This window comes from Drosophila nasuta, chromosome 3 (genome assembly GCF_023558535.2).
Source record: "Drosophila nasuta strain 15112-1781.00 chromosome 3, ASM2355853v1, whole genome shotgun sequence".
Lineage (NCBI taxonomy): Eukaryota > Metazoa > Arthropoda > Insecta > Diptera > Drosophilidae > Drosophila > Drosophila nasuta.
In genome coordinates, this window is record NC_083457.1 from 24,494,130 (window position 1) to 24,512,416 (window position 18,287).

Here is an 18,287-nt window from a genome sequence, read left to right on the forward strand (position 1 = left end):
TAATAATTGCCAACAGGATGAGCCAAAGCTTATGTTTGGCTTGACAAATAGCTCCGCATTTGATATGATTATATTACATTGTGGCACTGTAATAAATAATTTACATTTTATCAGACCCTTTTATCGTTAACCTCCAATGCAATGCGGCATTGCATCAATATCAATTATTTGCAAAATACTTTTCACACAATTGTATAATTCCATCAAAGCAATTCGAAAGTGTTGTGCTTAACTGCCTGTAACATTCCAAGCATCCTCTCGAGCTTTGTGCGGGCCACAATTCCACTCAGCCTCGAGGGCTTGGCGGGGCTCGGCTTTAGTAAACGCTCCAATAAACTTATGCCGAGTGTGAATGCAGGGAAAAGCGACTCCAAGGTAACAAGTTAATCAGAAGACAAACAACAACAGCAAATTCCTGTTAAAGCTTATTGAAATACCTTTTGTGTGATGAACGCAGCGTTGCTTAGTGATGCTCTGATTAAGAGAGCTCAATTTGCGCTCTCTTTGTTTTCGCTCTGTCTCTTCGATAACAGCTGATAACGACAATCGAAGCTGGCGATCGTTGAGCTGCCGGCTTCTAGGGCATTCGTCTCAAGCTGCCTTGGTCAGTCACTCGGGAGTTGTGCAGTCGCTCGTTGGTCACTTTTTGCTGGTCTTTTGTCCGCCCTTTTTAAAGTGTTTTTTATTTCAATTTTTAATACACATTTTGTACCAACAAATTATAAATAACTATCAAGTACTACGACTTGAAAGTTTCGGCAATAAAGTAGACATAATTAAAAAAATATAAAACTAAATTGTGCCTTAAAAAAGTGCAAGTGGAAAAATAGAAACCGGGTAAGTCATGCTTTAGTCGGCTGTGCACTTTGCTCGGCTGCTTCTCGTGCGCCATTTAATCGCATCAACCGTTATCTTAGTGTGTAGGCGGTAAAGAGGGGAACGAAGGGTTGCCCTCAGAGCTAGGTTCAAGTTCTCTTCGTCGGGTTCAACGTCGCAGTTACAGTTTTTGCTTTTGCTTTACGTTGCCTTTGCCTTTGCCTCTGCCTGTGTTTCCCGCCTTTTATTTTCGCTATGCGCCGCTTGCATTCCTTTATTCCCATGGACGGCATTCTTTAGCTTGTCCTCGCATGCTTCTCTTTTTTTTCCTTCTTTTTACCATTTCTTTATTCCACACATTTATACTGTGTCATTATGTGTTTGGCTGAGAGTGTGTATTTGTGTGCAGCCGTCGCTTTTTGCATACAGTTTCGATACACTTTGATCCCGCCAATAAATTTTTGATAATTTTATTATTTCGTTTTTCATTCATTTTTTTCTGTTTTCGTATGTTGTTCTATTTTTTTTTTTTTTTGGAACGATGCAATAAGCGCTATAAATATCATATTAAATGGCGTGCATATGTAAATGTTTATAATAAATATTTTTGTATATTTGTTTTGAAACACTTTAGTCTCTTGATGCACAACAAATGCAGATATGGTTGCTGGGATCGTGGAATCATATTTTACATGATACAGTCTGATAATTATTTGCAATATGAACATAATGAACTTATTCAATAATTATACCCGCTACCCATAGGGTAGAAGGGTATTATAACTTTGTGCCGGCAGGAAATGTATGTAACAGGTAGAAGGAGGCATCTCCGACCCTATAAAGTATATATATTCTTGATCAGCGTCAACAGCCGAGTCGATATAGCCATGTCCGTCTGTCCGTCTGTCCGTCTGTCCGTCTGTGTGTCTGTCCGTCTGTCCGTCCGTCCGTATGAAACACTGGATCTCAGAGACTATAAGAGATAGAGCTATAATTCGACAGCATTTGTTATGTTTGCACGCAGATCAAGTTTGTTTCAAATTTTTGCCACGCCCACTTCCGCCCCCGCAAATCAAAAAAATCGAATAACAAGCGTAATTTTAAAGCTAGAGTTACGAATTTTGGTATATGCAATAATTACTGTAATAGTTATGATTCCTGAAAATTTGGTTGCGATCAGATACAAATTGTGGAAGTTATTAAAGAAATACTTTTGTATGGGCAAAAACTCCTACTTACTAGGGGTCTGAGTTGCTTTGGCCGACAATCTGGTACATTGTGCCGTCTATGGTATATTTTGAATGCGGTACTATATCGATATACCACATATACCATTTGGTATATTTTTAGTATTTTTTTAGTATTTTCGGTATATTTTGAAAATGATACCGCAATATTTTGCCTTTATTTAAAATGGGTAGCGGGTATCTCACAGTCGAGCACACTCGACTGTAACTTTCTTACTTGTTTTTTTTTGTTTTACTAACAGTTTGAAATTTTTAGAATAATTGGGATTGTACAACGTTAGACATTAAAAACAAAATAAGAAATTTTCCAAAACTATATTTTACAACAAATTTAAAAAAAAAAAACTTTAAATTTTGTAATTATAATTCAATGGTTTATTATATTTGGTATTGACACAGATAGATTTGTAGTTCAAAATACAATATAAAAGTAATCTTATTTCACTAACAGGAACTGATTAAATTGTAATAAAATGAAACAGGTAAAACTACATGAATGTGAGACATTGAATATACTATTTATGTCAGCTTCCTAAAGATGATCTAAGTATTGAGTAGGTTTCCAAGTGATTAGCTTATCACCAAGCAAAACTATTCGCAGTCTTCCCTAATCATGAACAAAGTTCGAGTGCTCTAATTGTATAATAGCTAATTTGTTTTGATTTTTTGTTTGTTAGTCATTGTGCCTGAAAGCTAATGAATAGATAATGCATGGTTCATATATAAGTTTTGCCAGACAGTCGCAAGCAAAACACAAAAAAAATCGCAACGACAAAAAGAAGAGAAAAAGTAATGAAAGTGTATTTAAAGTGCGATGCGATGGTGGCAGCTGATAACAAGAATAGGTGGCAATGAGATGCCGATGTCAGACGGTGTCAGATCTACTTATAGTACTCGAATTATAAATGAAATTTGAGGCCTTATAAGTTTTGTAGTACAGGTCTATTCGTAGATTTCTATATATTCGGGTTGTCAGCCAGTAATCACGCTGAGAATGAACGTACCTTTATGATCTTTCAACAAATTCAGATAATCAAAATGCGAACAATACATAAACAATGAATTAATTTGTTTATATATAAATTTGGCTATTAATCACGCGTAGCATCAGCATCAGCAGCAGCATGGCCCAAGACACAGAGACGGGGGTTAAGGATCAACATACGCAGCACGATCATATCGACGAAGATGAAGTCAGCGAACTGCAGCGGCCTCCCAGCTTCTACCAGAAGGTGCGTGAGCAGGCCGAGCGTTTTGCCAGCACACGTCTTGGCCAGTATGCCATTGAGCGGACCGATCGTGTGCTCAAGTTGCTCGAGGACACCACCAAGTGGAGTCTGCCACTGGGTAAGTTGTCTCCACTTCCTGCTCCCCTGCCAACCATCTCCAATCTACAGTACTTGGTTTTCACAGAGAAGAACTCGAATGCGGCGTTGCTGGAGCGTCCACTACCCTGGGTGCCCTTCTTGCTGCTCATCGTTGTGCTGCGCTTGACGCGCATCTGGCTATCGGTGGGAGCACTGATGATTGGCAATGGACCGGTGTCGCCTTCGGATATGATTTACTTCATACAGACGCGTCGCCGCAAGCTGCGTGCCATACGCGTTCATGGGTTGAAGGTGATGCGGCATCGCCATCAGGAAGCATCCAGCATGTCGGGCAAGAGCTTTACCCAACAGCTCAGTCAATGGCTCTCTCGTGCCATCTGTCGTCCAGGTGTACAGCGGGCAAATAGTGGACGCTCTTTCGTTATACAGAAGCACGAACCACAGCAGGTGAACAAAAATCTCACTAACCATAAATGCTGATCTTTATAGTGAATTATTATTCCCATCTGCAGAATCAGAGCGTAGCCAAGCGTCCACGGGAAGAGGAGGAAACTGCAGTGCAGAATCTGACAATCGATGAAATGCTCAACAAGTATGCGAATGAGAACTCCGAAGATGACTCAGACTTTGTGCCCCAGGCAGAGGACGAGAGCGCAACCAGTTCCAGCGAGAGTGAATCCCACAGCAGCGATGAGATCAGCAGCAACGAGGAACAAGAGATCGCCGAGGAGGTAAGCTTAGACTAGCAAACCCGCTTCAAATCTCTTATTAACTTTTGAGAAACTGCAGCATAAATCGAACGGATTGCCACCCAGCAAGAAGGAGGAAGAGAAGGAGTCGGAGGAAACGCAGGCGAAGACAACGATGAGCAACGGCAGCAATGACAAGGAACAGACGGAAGTTGGTAATGGACATTGAACTGTTATTAGACTTACCTCGATACGAGTAGACACCTAAGTCTAAGTCCTAGTTTAACGATTAACTGAAAGTATCGATTAACGATTTAAGCCTTAAGATTGAAGTTGATAGATGAAACCGAAAACAAGAAAACGAAACCCGAAAGCAACTGAAACTGAAATCGAAATACAGAATATTCATGCACTTGAAAACCAGTCCAGTAGTGATTCATTTGCCTCCACTTCCAAGTCCAAGTCCAAGTCCATGACCAAAATCAAATTCCAAATTTCCCTTGCAATCATAATTATTGTGAGTTTGGCCTAAACCTTCCGCAATCAGCCCCTGACACTCTTTCTCTCTCTCTTTCTTCCTCTGCCTTCGATTTCTTTGACTTAGCAACTGAACGGCAGGCCACATTGAAGGAGGATGAATGGAAGTCGTCGCCGGGCCATATGAGTGCCGCTTTGATGAAGACTGCACTGTATAATAACACGGCTGCTGCAGGTAACTATATAGTGTTCCCATCTACCTTGATCCCAGCTGCGATCCATGAATCCAATTAACATTTTAACGTTAGTATTTTGTCTTTGTTTCTGTTACTCTGTGCATGTGTTCAAACACAATAGCCTCAACTGACCAGCCCCTGCCTCAATCCCAGTCCAACTCCACACCCAATCCCGATACTGACCCTGATCCCAACGACACGGACACCGAGACGGACAGCAGCAGTGGCAATACTGTACAGCTGCTGCCGCAAACCGATGTTGAAACTACCTCTGAACCGAATGAACCTCAAACGCCGATTCATCCCACAATAGAGACCTTAACGCCTGCCACATCCTCTGAAGATATTTTCTATAGTCCCATTGGTTTGTTCTGCTTCTCCTGTTCCCTCTTTGCACATCCATATTTTACGTTTAACCCAATTCATGCTATCTTTTATTACTTTCACAGGTTCTCCCAATTACTTTTGTACCATCAAAACTGCTGCCGGTAAGTAGTCGATATCCGACTTAATGCCATAAACTAAATGCCATACCTTAAACAGCTTTTTCCACGCCAAACTCTGAGCTGGACGATGATCACACAGTTCAATCCGATCTGGAAGAAGCTGTCAGACAGAACATCTCGCTAGCTTATGAGGACCAATTCGGCAATACAGCTCCTGGTCAAACCCACAAGCAACCACAGCAGCAGCAACAGCAAAAACAACAGCAGCAACGGCAATACAATTCCCATCACCGTTACCGCGGGCGTAACCGACGCTAGGGCACAGCGTCTTTTCCTATATATACATAATATATCCTTTGTTTAATACATACTTTCGTTATATTCCCCATTATTGTTAGAAGAACTGCCAAGTAAATGCGAGAGCTTAATCAATTGGCTCGAACTTGAAGCGTATATCGCCGTGTGGTGACAGGATTATGGTGCTCTCATATTGCAACGGCTTCTCCCCCAGCCAGGTGACATGGTAGCGACGCAGCAGTCGAGCCAGCAGCGTCTCCATCTCCAGCTCGGCAATGCGCTTGCCAATGCAGGTGCGTGGTCCGAAGCCAAAGGGTAAATACACAAATGGATTGCGAGAGCGGGCCTCGGGACACGCCTGGTTCTCGGTAGTCGCGTCCTGTTTCAGCCAACGTTCTGGCATGAATTGCTCACTTTGTGGAAAGTACTCATCGCTGTTGGACAACTCTAACACACCCATGAGAACGCCTGTGCCACGAGGCACGCGATAACCGGAAAGCACTAGATCCCTGGGAGTAATGCGAAAGTTACCCGGCGTTATAGAGGTGATGCGAAGTCCCTCCTTGATGCAGGCACGCAAGTATGGCATATTCTTTGTGTTTTCAGCTGTCAACGGCTCAGAGGGATCAGTTAGAATATCCTTTAGCTCCTGTTGCAACTTGGCTTGCTTGGCGGGGTTACGAGAAAGATGGTAAAGTATGGTCACAAATGCCGAAGAGGTCTGTAATCAAATTGCAAATAGAAACAGGTGAACAGACAAGAGAAATTCTTCGTTACCGTATCGATACCGGCCATTAACATGTCCATTGCCATAACAACAGCCACTTGCTTATTGAGGGTCAACAGCTGCTCCAGCACACACTTGTTCTCTTCATTCTTCTCCAGTTTAAAGCGTTTCATGGCTGCTTCGATGTAGTTTGTTGTGATCTCTGTGATGTGATCGTACGTCTGTAGAAACTTCTTAAAGCCGGGTGTCTTGTAATAAGGCCAAATGGATGGCTGCACATCATACTTGAAGCTTTCGTTAAAGAAGTCTGTCATGTGCTGGGCCAGCAGAGCTGCATTCGGATCGGGTTGATCTGTGAGCAAGCCCATTCGAGTGTTGAGCGCCACAAAGCTAATCGATTCGAAGGCCCACATCTTAAGCTGATCGTGAAAGTCTGCACTAAGAGTGTTAGTCTGCGGATCGCGTAATGTTTCCAACCTGAAACGCAGTAATTTAATTATAAAATTGTTGATATGGTTAAAGCAACTCACTTCTCTATAAACTCCTTGGCTATGCGATCGATTTGCGGCAGATTCTGTCTGACATTCTGCACCTTCATCATCACTGGATTAACCTTGTTGCGTATATCCGCCCAGGACTTGCCTTGTCTGAGGGGTAGCATATTAGCTCAACTAGTTGGCACTGCTCTTTATCAATGACTTACTCGGAGACCAGTCCTCCTATGCCACCAAATATATCCGGTCGATGTACTTTGCGATAATACGTAAAACTTTCCAGACCTATGCGTATAGGCCAAACACCCTCACTCCTGTAGGTCACCTCAAAGTCTTGTGGGTTGTAAGTAAAGATAACATCAGCTTTGCCCATCATACCCGGAAAGCGATAAATATCTCCATACATCTCCCGCATGCGCCGATTCATTTGTATCAAGTTCGTATTATACAATTTTCCTGTCGATGGGGTAAAATAAGTTAGGAACATTAGGTGTATTTAAACTTACCGCCTGGCAGAAAGTAGGAAAGCACGCGCCACGTCGTTGGTCCAGGTACTTCGGAGTAGGGTTTTGCCTTCAGCCAATCGTCATCGGTACGCGTCGGTGTTGAGTCCAAAAGTTGTGCTAGGTTCTGTGCAAATTTCCAACAGGGTTGGATTGTTTGTAAACAAAGCTCTCTCTCTCTCTCACACACACTCTCTCTTTTACGACACTCTCACACTCTGGCGCTCAGCTGTTTCCACTCACCTGCTGCTCAAGCGTCCTGCTCACCGAAAGCAAACGCTTCACGCATTCTTGTTGCCCAGCCGTGTAACGACAATTACTGCTGATAGACCTCAACATTCCGATAGTTTATCCAGATAATATTATAATGTATTTATATATAGCGCACTATCTGTCCGCTTTTCATAGAGCTTTTCGCCAAACACAACCGAGCCGCAGAGATGACAAACTATAACTAAAAAACTACGCCTCGATTTACTATGTCAATTACACGTTAACATAAATTTATACTTACACAGCTACATAACTATAGATAAGCTTTTTATTGAAAGCTCTTCGTTGACAAGTTGCGTATAAGGTTCGTGTCATTGCTAAGCACAGAAAGTTTTAGCGAGTGTTGCAAATTTAACCCTTTGGCGCGATGTGTTATAATTAAGTTGAGAATAAATTTAATAAAACAGCATTTTTTTAATACATTTATTCATTGCATGCGTAAAATTGTTTTAAAGTTTAAAATGTTGATTTCTTTATATATATTTTTTGGTTTTTTTTATTTAGTTTTTTTGTGTTTTTGTTTATCATTTTTTGTTTGATACAATTGGTTGAATCTGTTATTGAATGATCGTTTCCATTTGTTGATATGTATGTATGTCATGTACATTGAAAATTTGAATAAGAGTCAAGAGATTTGAGAGTTAAAGAAATATACATAGTTGATTTTTCATTATCGCTTTTGGTTTTGTTTTTTGTTTTTGTTTTTGTTTTGTTTTGTTAAGGTACATTATAGATTAGCAAGTTGTCTGCTTAGTATGTATGTGCCTTGCATTAAAATACACATACACATACGCATACAGATTAAATGTAAGTAGACAATACATCAATATATCAATATGTCAATGGAGGCGTTAGAGTTTTTTGAGTTGAGTTTAAACACTTGATATGTATTCATGTTTCTATTTAAATTGGCGTAGTTTAAAGGATAAATTGATAACTACACTTTGTGTAATTGATATTATAGTACATACGATTAAATTCAGCACATAAAAACAAACTTGAACGGTTTTTTCGTGTTTCGTGTTTTGTGTTGTGGCTTCTTCATTTTGTATAAAAATATAACAAATTATAAACGTTCGTTGTCTCATGCTACTTATACGTGTATTTGGTTGATTGGTTTTGTTTTGTTTTTTTGTTAGTTTGCTTTTATTTTTTGGTATTTTCGAAACGTAAATTATTGAGAAAACATTCTGCGGAGGACCTTCAGTCTTTGTTTTTCCTTTTCTTTTTGTTTATGGTTTTTTGTTTTGTTTGTTCTTGATATTGCTTGATTAGTTTCCATTACTTGTGGTTCATTTGTCATCGTTGTTCGTCCCTATTTTAATTGTTATTTTGCATCGAGTTGCAACTGGAAATTGAATTGCATTAGTTGAGAATGTGATAAAATCACATGGATTGTTGTAACATTTGCTAGGCCTATTTACTCGTAGAGTTCGTAATTAAGCGCTTCTTGATTTATGTATGTGTGTGTGTGCTGAAGATCCCTAAGAACTAGAACTATGATGGGAACCAAGGCCATAGAATTAACAAAGTTAAGATACGTTGGGTCAACATCATTATCATTATCATCATAATAATCATCTTAAGTATAACACACATTTAAGGATAAGTAGTTATTCTTTCGGGTTTTCTTTTCTCTTTTTAGTCTAAGTTAAATTGCTCACATTGAGTTGATATGCTTGATTTTTTCCATTCTTCTTCACAATAACGAGTAGTTTCGAAAGTACATGAAATCTTTGTATAAGTAATATGTATATGTATATATAGCTAGTCTGATCTTAATCTTGATCTTGATATGTATACTTAGTTGGTTTAGCTTAACTATTTTATGCTAGCAATTACAAATAATTTGCTAAAAAATTCATTAAAAAACTTACTTAGGGAAGGTGCATAATAATTGTATATTTTCAATATTTTTAGGCCGTGCATTTAACTAGTAATTTGTCTAAGGACTTGATAATATTTATGATAATAACAAACTAAGATAAATCAAGTGCAATTCTTGCTAAGAAATTCACTCAAACTAAACATAACTTTTAATTGTAAATGTATATATTTTCTTTATAATAATATTTTGTATATATAGTTACTTAAAGACTAGATTTCTTTTTAAACATTTTAATGATATGTTTTGAGTTCAAAATTGTTTTCTTTTGATATGTAATCTTTGCTTAGCCTCTGAAATTTAATGTAATTTAATTATATTCTGGTATATTCAATTATATAGGTTGAGTAGCTCAGATATGTTTGCGATATGCTAGTATCAACTAATTAATTATAGCTTTTAAATTTTCATCTGTAAGTACGTTTAGTTGTTGTTTGTTTTATGCACACTTTTAATTCAGCCGACGATTCTGTCTAAATACATTTAATTGTCTCATTCATTAATTAATCTTGAGACGCATTCATTTCATTTTCAACATTATCGTATCGCTTATATGCTATAAAATCACATTTAGTTGCTTAATTAATTTTTATGCTCTCTCAACATCCTCACTCACATACACACACACTCACACTCACAAGCACACACACAGTCGCACAGTCAGACAATGCGCAAACTTCGTACATCATGTAGATATTGCTTGTTGTTTTTCTCATTTTCAGTTTTTTTCTTCTTTTTTTTGTTGTTGTTGGTTTTTTGGTTGGTTTTTTGCCCGATTTTCCCATAGATTTTCATGGCCTCCTCTTGCGATTCGTATTTATTTTCTCACTGTTTCATTTTTGTCCGCTGCAGTTGGTTGCATTTGTGGTAAGGTGGGGGAGAGATGAGAGATGTATGGGGAGGGAGAATGGAAAGAGTTTTGGTGGCGCCAAAGTTCGCATAATTGAACTGTCAGCCCGCTGGCAGACAGGCAGAAATATGGTGTTCTGCCATCGCTGCAAAACTCTACTAGGTCCTTCTGCATCCTTCAGCGTACTATTTGCTATTTGTTCTGTTCTGTTCCGTTCGGTTCGGCTCGTTGTTGCACGCAGTTTTCAGCTTGAATGTTTGTTTTCGCCTGTAATTAAATGCTGCAGCAAACAAAGTGGAAAATTGTGTTGCCCCTCGCCAATGCAGTTTGCCATTGAAGTATTAGGATGGTGGAGTACTATTAATCATCAGTCCATGTTTCTCGAAACTATTCCTCTGGCCAGCCAAGATCCTCGCCAACCAGCTCGTAGAAGCGTTGATTATATTCAGCAAAGAACTTGCGCAGTCTGGAGACCACAACGGGATCCACATGCGGATGCTTGCGTCCTTTGGTCTCGCGCAGACATCGATCGCCATTATCGTAGCGCAGGCAATAGAAGCCTTTTGTCTCATTGAAGTAGAAGTGTTCGCTTCGCACACGATGTTCAATACCTGTGAAAGAATAATTCATTAATTAAGCAGCATTAGAAGTAGGGACTTCTATACGAATGTTTACCCAGAAATGCTTCGATGCGTTTGAGCTGCGAAACAGGATCCTCGATCAGGCGATCCCCATTGACCACTAGAAGTTGTTCACGAGGAAATACCTCGAGCCAGCGATGCAGATGAACGTGGTACATGGATATGCTGAGTGGACGATATGCTTCATTAACCGTGCCGTTGGGAAATATGGCCAGCTCTTCAAAGGACCTGCACAAAGAGAGAGAGAGAGAGATGGAGAAAGAAATGTATAAACATAAATTTGCAGTGGCAAACCGACAGCAGCCAAGTGGCAAGTGGCAAGTGGGAGGCGACAAATGAGCAGCTGCAAGTCAAACAGGCGACTTTCATTTGTCTTTGTTTTCTTTATTTTATTTTTTTCTTTCACTTTTCCATTTCCCATTTTCATTTGCAGTTTGCAGTTTGCATTTCATTTGCGCTCAAAACTTACTTGGCTGCCAATTGGGCGACACTCGGTGTGGGCGTGGTTGTTGTCGTTCCAGCACGTCTCGCTCCCATGCCACCACCACCACCACCACCGCCACCCAAGGCGGTCTCCTTGGCACCCGCGCCACTGCCGAGCGCATTGTCGTAGCTATGTGCCGCCTGCAGCTTGGCGTACAGCGTCGATTGCGTTGACATCCTTGCCCCATAACCGGATCCGGATCCGGCACCCGCATTCGCATTTGCATTTGCATTGGAACTTGAACTCGCACCCGCGCTCGTTGCAGCATTCTCGGCCAGCGGCAATATCGCAGTCGCCGCATGACTACGCAGCTGGGTGTAGTCCGAGATGGCTCTGGTCACCGGCTCTCGCACAATCAGCAGCAGCTTGATGCTCGCATTCATGGCACGCACTCGCTCCGGCACCTGCAACAGCAACAGAAGCAGAAGACACATTTGTAGTCGGGTAAAGAATCGAACGGGGTTGCGGCAAAAGCTTCGAATAATGGTTAAGTTATGACGCGGCCATAAGATAAGCAGCTAATGAATTTACAGTCTACCACAGCAGTCTGCTGGCTCTCGTCGCCACCACCGTCGCCTTGTTCGCTACCTGATTGCAGGCACTGTGCAGTGAACAATTTAATTTAAACGGAAAATATGGCCCCACAATGCCGACGTCGTCGACCAGGCGTGCAATGGGCGAGCGAAATGATGATTTACAGCATACCCTGTACTTCTGAAGTTTTCAACTTATTCAAAAAAAGTATATTTTAATTGGAAAAATTAAATTATTATGTTTGGAGTAATATTTAATTATATTATTAGGCTAGTAATATTGTAACACATATGTATGGTATATAACTATAACATAAGCTAAATTAAGTACCATTAAGATATATGCAATGCCATGCTAAAAGAAGTATTATTGTTCACGAGTTAAAGAAAAGAGAATCTGCTTTCACAATTTTAAAATTGTAAATGATAATCAATAAGTGCTACAACTATTTACTTTTAATTTAAACAAAAGCTGAAACTTTCGATATAGTTTCTCGCAAAATCATTCATTCCACAACATTAGCTCACTTGTCTGCTTCAGAATATAATTGGGCTTCTCCCCCAATATAGAGAACTAGATATAGTATACTAAATAAATATCCAATTGCTGTCTTACAAAGATCAACTCATAACTTGTTAGGCTGTTAAATAGGCAGCAGTAAACCTGTTTAAATTATAAAATATTCCACAAATAAATATGTTTTTTCTTTAATATTTAAACAGGTTTACTGTCATCTATTTGCCAGCCTGACAAGACAGCGTTTATAAAGAAAGACAAAATCAAGATAAAAAAAACTTAACAAAATAACACATTAAATAACAAGATGATCAGAACACAAAAAGTACTTTTAAACAAACATATCTTAATGTTGTAGAGCAGGATTATTTTTTAAGTATATTTTTATTGCATTTATTTTATTTTGATTTTTTTCTTTGATTTATTTTATTCTGTAAATAGCTATTTTATTAGAGATAGATCCTGTGACTTACAAAAGTTATTTTTTTTTTTAGAATTGAGAATTGAGTCAGATCGGCAATGCAGTACCATAACAACAGATTTAGGAAAAACTTATTCGGCCAAACCTCATTCTCATATCATAAGGATGTATTGGAAATATTGCAAAAAGTGTTGCATACTTTTGGGATATCACCTCTGCAGTTGCCGTCGAGTACATCCGCCTATTTTACTGTCATTAAACGAGAGTATAGAGCGGCAACGAAGCGAGCTAAATAAAGTTAATCAATTTCAATGGGCACCCCCGTACTCGTAAAGTGTGCAACAAGTGCAGCGGCAGCGGCAAGCGGCTGTTGTTGGCCAACTTTCATCTTGATGAACCAGAAAATGGCGGTATTTTGTTCAAACTATGCCAGCCAGCGAACTAAATAAACACTGAAGCGAGTGAGTGTACTACATAAATATACAGGTATGTTTCTCCTCTTTCCATCGCTGCACCTACAGCAGCTGGAGGCGAAAGCACACCGTTGGGACTTGCATTATTTATCGAGGCATGCTGCTAATTTAAGGCTGCAATTGCCTTCTTAAATTCGCAACAAATTTAAATCGCATTGGGCAAATGTGGTCGAGGGCGTTTCGACGATTCACCGGGGGCATGGCACGCCTTCTCATCGCCGAAGCGTAAGTCGATAAATATTAATAATGGCATTAATGAAGATTTAACCAAAGGGAAAATCGGGTTGCAGTTGCAGTTTCAGATGCAATTCGGCCACAAATTGAACACAAAACTGGATGAATTATTGCATTGCCATGACACCGCAGCCGCTACGATTTTCCCATTTCCCCAGTGGGCAACTCTTGCCCAGTTTCCAGTCACCAGTTGCCACCTGAAGGCTTCAATTTCACTGACACATGCAACTTCCGGCTCGACCAGCAAATTGCATCAGCACCAGCAGCGAGAGCAACATGAGCAACAGCAGGGGGCACTCTGCGGGCAGCAGGCGTCAAAATAAAACAAAACTGAAAACAAATAAATATGTCAGCCGAAGGGAATGTCTGACTAGCAAGTTATCCCAGTAAGCAAAGTATTCAAAAATGCTTTGCTGAAGGCAATTGCTAAATTGTTAGACAAACTGAAGAGATTTGAATGCACGAATTTCGATTGCTGTGCTAATTGCTTTGGAAGTTTAACTTGTTCTTGAAGTGGCCAAATTTCAAAAGTGCCTTTAGATATTCAGTAGTTTAAAAAAATGTTGAATATACAGCTGTGAAAATAAAACCTCCAACATTTTCGAAAACTCATCCGCTAAAAAGTGAAGTTAAAACGGAATGAGGAATTTATTTATTTTTTCTATTATAAAAATAAGTTTTTGGAACATCAAGTATAAAATCTTAAATCAAAATTATATGAAATCAAAATTGAAACAATTTAGTCTATTCTTAATTAAAGTTCAAATTTCTGAAAAATATTCCAAATTGCCTAATCTTGAAATTGAAGAATTATAATCTTATTTCAAGCATGGAAAAATCACTAAAAATTGATTGTTTAAAATAAAACAAACAAAAAATAGATTTGTGTGTGAGTTTTTTAATATATACATATATTTTTTACACTTTTAAGTACGTTTTCTAATTTTTTTGCACTATAGGTAACAAAAGGTAAAAATAAAAAAAGGCTTTATTTATAATGTCATAACTAAATATCAAGAACATAATATAACATAAATTCAAAAAATTCCTTTTCCAATATTACCAGTTTTGGCATGTAATACTCTTGCTATTAACATAATTCTTGGAATAAAATTTAGAAGAAATGTTGAGCTATGAATTGCCCTAATTAAAATATTATTTATATACATTTACACATATGAGAAAATTGTTCAAAATATTATCGATTTTTCATAAAGTATGTCCATTTTGGCATTAAAAACTTTAACTCTACACTTCACTGTTAAAGACAGGGTATAAAAACAATAATAAAACAGACGGGCGACTAGAGAGGCAGAGATACAAGGACATCAGAGTGGCGGAACGGTGGCGAAGCGAGTCGAGGGATGTGTGTTAGATGACGCCGTTTGGCAAATGAATTTGCAAACATTTCCGCTGCCCAAAATTGGTTGGATATGAACACGGACACGGACATGGACACAGGAAAATGAAAGTCGGAAATTGGCAGAGTAGAAGCTACCATATGAGTGCATAGAGGGGAGGATGTCCACCTCCCTTTCCTCCAACGGAATAGATGCCCATAGACACTGTTAGTGGGCGGCGATTGAAATCGTTTCGCTTTAATTTGATGGATGTCATTGCAGTCGCGTTTGCATGGGAGACGGGAGTCGGGAGTGGGGAGTGGGGAGCAGCAAGCGACCAGTTAATTAATAATTACGGTCGGCCATGTGCAGCGGACGCGCCTAATTGCCAATTAGACATCAAAGCGAGTGCAGAAATTCGAGAGCTGGAAATGTGGGAGAGAGGACAGACACTCACCTCGGGTGAGACAAAGTAGCTGGGACTCTTCTCGATGGTAATTTGGCCACGAAACGAGTGCGGCATCTTTTTGCGATACCATTCGAGGCCCTTCAGGTAATTCTCGTCGCGGTCGAAGAAGTGCACCTCACCGCCGGCCTTCTGGATGCGCGGATGCAGATACAGCATCTCCAGCAACGCCCTAGTTCCGCACTTGCGTACGCCAATTATCAGTGCCTGAAATGAAGTGCGAAATGCAAATTGCAGCAATTAGCTCGAACAGGCAAAAGCCAAGGAAAAACAGAACTTTACCGAAGGTAATTACTCACCTGGGGCAGACGTCGACTTGTCTTGGGGAAATGCACGCGACTGGAGGGAAAGACCATGGGATGACTTAGCTGATTTGAACTAACCACCGGTTTCACAAACACTGGCAAATGATTCGGATTCGATGAATAGGGCGCCGCAGCGACTGCGGCCGATGCGGAGGCAGCCATCGAGAGACGATGGCGTTCGTGGACCGCTTGAGCGGCCTGAATGTTGTAGACGGCACTGTCGTAGAGCACGTGAAAGGTGAGGAACAATGAGATCAGCATGACCGTGAGAAAGACAACGGCCAGCTTTGGACGGGAAACGCCAACGACTAGAATGCAATCGGTGTGCGAGGCATCAGCGCCAACGGGTCGCATTGCTGATTTCGGCAGCCATCTGAAAGAGAAAGTGTAAAGCAAAAGAGAAAGAAAGCATAAGTACGACAAAAGCCAAAAAAAAGGGGAACAGCAAAAGGTCATGAGATTACTATAGATTGTCCTTTGCTTGGCACTTTTCCTGTGCTCAATTAATCTAATGGACGCCACATTCAATAGGCGTCGTCAAGCAAAAGTAAGAGAGCTAGAGGGGGAGAGGGAGAGACGGTAAGTGGCAAGTGTGGCGTGCGGTGTGTGGCGTGTGGCAAGCAAAAGGGGCCAGCCTTTGCCTGGCTAATTAGATTGCCGTTTCGACTGCCGTTGAGTAATTAAAGTGAAGGCCCAAAACGACAACTTGGCCAACTATGGCAAAGGAGAAGAGGAGCCCCAACTCGACGCGCAAGCCAAAACTGTTGCAATATTAGCGCGGCGACACCTAACCTGGCTCCAGTAAGCCCTACACTCCACACCGTGCCTTGTCAACGCTTAAGCGAATTCCATTATAAACGTTTCCTCTTAAACCACAGCAAACACAGGCCGCATTATGAGTTGCAGCTGCAAGCAGCATAGCATAGGCGTCGTATACGTAATATCGCTCGTTGCCGTTGCCGTTGTCGTCGTCGTCGTCTAATGGATGACTTCATTTGCAGAATGCCGCAGCAGTAGAAGCTAAGGCAGACGGCGGCTAAGTGCATTTTCATAGACAGGAAAAGTGAGAGAGAGAGCGAATGTTGTTGAGTGGGGGAGATAGTGGGGAGGTAAGGCAAAGTACTGAACTGCGGCAACAGGCAGTTGGCAGACGGGCAACTTTCCATCCTGTTGGTCTGGCCGACTTTCGCATGCGACACCTCGTTAAAAGTAACGACGTCCCTACCACCATCAACCACTCACTTCACACGCCCATCCCCCTGCCCACTGCCCCCTGCCCGCTCCCTCTCTCGCTCTCCTTGTATATGCTGTCGCAAGTGTGTGGCATGCTTTAAGTTTTCTATTTGCAGCAGCAGTAGAAGCAGCAGCAGCATACTGGCCTCGTTTCACGGCCCACAGGAGGCGGGCTGCCACTTGACTTGGCATCTGCATAAACGCAACGATCCCTTTGACTGTTTTCCCATTGTTGTTGTTGTTGTTGTTGTTGTTGTTATCGTTGTTGCAGCAGTTCTTAGTGTAGTACACGCTGATGTTGCTGTCACGCGTTCGAGCTGACAGCCCATTCAGGTGGCCGACCCTTTTTCGCTGGCAACACGGCGGTAAAACGAGCCAAAGTGCCCGGCGGCAAAACCAGCTTAAAACGGCTTAAATCCTGGCCAAGTTGACTTTGTTTTAAAGCATTCTACAACTAATGGGCCAACCTGGAAGCGGCTTAAAAGCTTAACCCCGACTCCTCAAACGGCATTAACACGCTCAACACGCTCAGCAACTCAACGCTCAACTCTCAACGCTTAACAATTGCAACTTTGCGCTTTCAACTTGCCATATTTATCTCTCTCTCTCTTTGTTTCTCTGTGCTAAAATCGTTGCTGCCGCTTGTAAATTAAGGCCGAAAAATTATGTGCCTTTTGCTCCAACAGCGAGGATAATAAAATAATAAGCTTAAAAAATTACAAAGCAAACGAAAACTTGCTACGTTTTTAAATTACTTTAATTTCCAGTAATATTTACTGCAAAGAAAGAATATAATTTCAAACAAAAAACAGAAAATTGTATAATTAATATCAGCATTTGTTTGTTTTGCGATTTTAAACATTATTCGCCTTGAAGTAAGATTCTCTTACATTGTAGAAATGCGACACGTGAAATACATTTAAGTGGATGCTAATTGAAGCATATAAAACACGGAGAAGCGCTTTGCTTTAGTTCGCAACCTTGTCATTGGATTGAATGGGAAACCGTTGCTCAGACATTAAAATGCACGCTATTTTTATTTGAGTCAAATGTAAATTTTATTAAAACGTCAGACGTGCGCACATTGAGGCATTACTATGGTAAGCAGTTAGTATACGCTCTCTTGAGTACCCTACACTGAGATTGCGGTCTTAATGTAAATAAATGAAATGAGAATTCTTTAGAATTTCAATTAACCTAAAAAAATTAAATAAGAATTCTTTTGATTTACCAATTATATGAGTCAACATTGTATATCTAAAAGTATTTTAATTTATTTTTAATAAAAAAAGAATTAAGAAATAGATTATTTTGTAAAATGTTAAAATAAGTATTTACTAATCAAAAATAATTGAAATAAGTGGGAACATTA

General features: G+C 40.3%; 3 protein-coding genes across 5 annotated transcripts in view; 1 reads left to right on the forward strand and 2 right to left on the reverse strand.

Moving 5' to 3' along the window:
* The first annotated feature begins 605 nt into the window (after positions 1–605).
* LOC132793645 (GATA zinc finger domain-containing protein 11) lies at positions 606–5,609 on the forward strand. Of its 3 annotated transcripts, XM_060803651.1 has the most exons (9): positions 606–837; positions 3,169–3,410; positions 3,477–3,838; positions 3,904–4,122; positions 4,181–4,295; positions 4,685–4,792; positions 4,915–5,157; positions 5,243–5,281; positions 5,337–5,609. In XM_060803651.1, the coding sequence occupies exons 2-9, from the start codon at positions 3,188–3,190 to the stop codon at positions 5,555–5,557; spliced, it is 1,530 nt and encodes a 509-aa protein (XP_060659634.1). In that variant the 5' UTR covers positions 606–837; positions 3,169–3,187; the 3' UTR covers positions 5,558–5,609. The 3 variants fall into 3 exon arrangements, with proteins under 3 accessions (XP_060659634.1, XP_060659635.1, XP_060659636.1); XM_060803652.1 differs by lacking the exon at positions 4,915–5,157 and having other exon boundaries at positions 608–837; XM_060803653.1 differs by lacking the exons at positions 5,243–5,281; positions 5,337–5,609 and having other exon boundaries at positions 609–837; positions 4,866–4,939.
* Positions 5,610–5,663: 54 nt separating this feature from the next.
* On the reverse strand, positions 5,664–7,705 carry LOC132793643 (cytochrome P450 12b1, mitochondrial). Its single transcript, XM_060803650.1, has 6 exons — positions 7,504–7,705; positions 7,264–7,387; positions 6,967–7,213; positions 6,794–6,910; positions 6,314–6,740; positions 5,664–6,257 (listed from the first exon to the last, which is right to left on the reverse strand). Exons 1-6 carry the CDS (start codon positions 7,597–7,599, stop codon positions 5,664–5,666), a joined length of 1,605 nt encoding a protein of 534 aa, XP_060659633.1. The 5' UTR covers positions 7,600–7,705.
* A 1,925-nt stretch (positions 7,706–9,630) lies between these two features.
* Positions 9,631–18,287, reverse strand: part of LOC132793642 (heparan sulfate glucosamine 3-O-sulfotransferase 3B1) — a 66,837-nt gene continuing 58,180 nt past the window's right edge. The window contains exons 3-7 of the mRNA XM_060803649.1: positions 15,677–16,055; positions 15,369–15,584; positions 11,379–11,797; positions 10,944–11,137; positions 9,631–10,879 (exon numbers count right to left, since the gene is read on the reverse strand). Coding sequence (XP_060659632.1) covers positions 10,656–10,879; positions 10,944–11,137; positions 11,379–11,797; positions 15,369–15,584; positions 15,677–16,055 — 1,432 coding nt within the window. The 3' untranslated portion in view covers positions 9,631–10,655. The remainder of the gene's footprint in view (positions 10,880–10,943; positions 11,138–11,378; positions 11,798–15,368; positions 15,585–15,676; positions 16,056–18,287) is intronic.

What these genes read in the sequence shown, in the direction of transcription:
- LOC132793643 (XM_060803650.1), bottom strand. Translation starts at nt 7,599, where the DNA reads ATGTTGAGGTCTATCAGCAGTAATTGTCGTTACACGGCTGGGCAACAA. An exon ending in GCAGGACGCTTGAGCAGCAG is followed by an intron (nt 7,388 to 7,503) that starts GTGAGTGGAAAC and finishes AAATTTGCACAG; the next exon opens with AACCTAGCACAACTTTTGGA. An exon ending in ATAGGAGGACTGGTCTCCGA is followed by an intron (nt 6,911 to 6,966) that starts GTAAGTCATTGA and finishes GCTACCCCTCAG; the next exon opens with ACAAGGCAAGTCCTGGGCGG.
- LOC132793645 (XM_060803651.1), top strand. Translation starts at nt 3,188, where the DNA reads ATGGCCCAAGACACAGAGACGGGGGTTAAGGATCAACATACGCAGCAC. An exon ending in AGAAGCACGAACCACAGCAG is followed by an intron (nt 3,839 to 3,903) that starts GTGAACAAAAAT and finishes TCCCATCTGCAG; the next exon opens with AATCAGAGCGTAGCCAAGCG. An exon ending in TACCATCAAAACTGCTGCCG is followed by an intron (nt 5,282 to 5,336) that starts GTAAGTAGTCGA and finishes TACCTTAAACAG; the next exon opens with CTTTTTCCACGCCAAACTCT.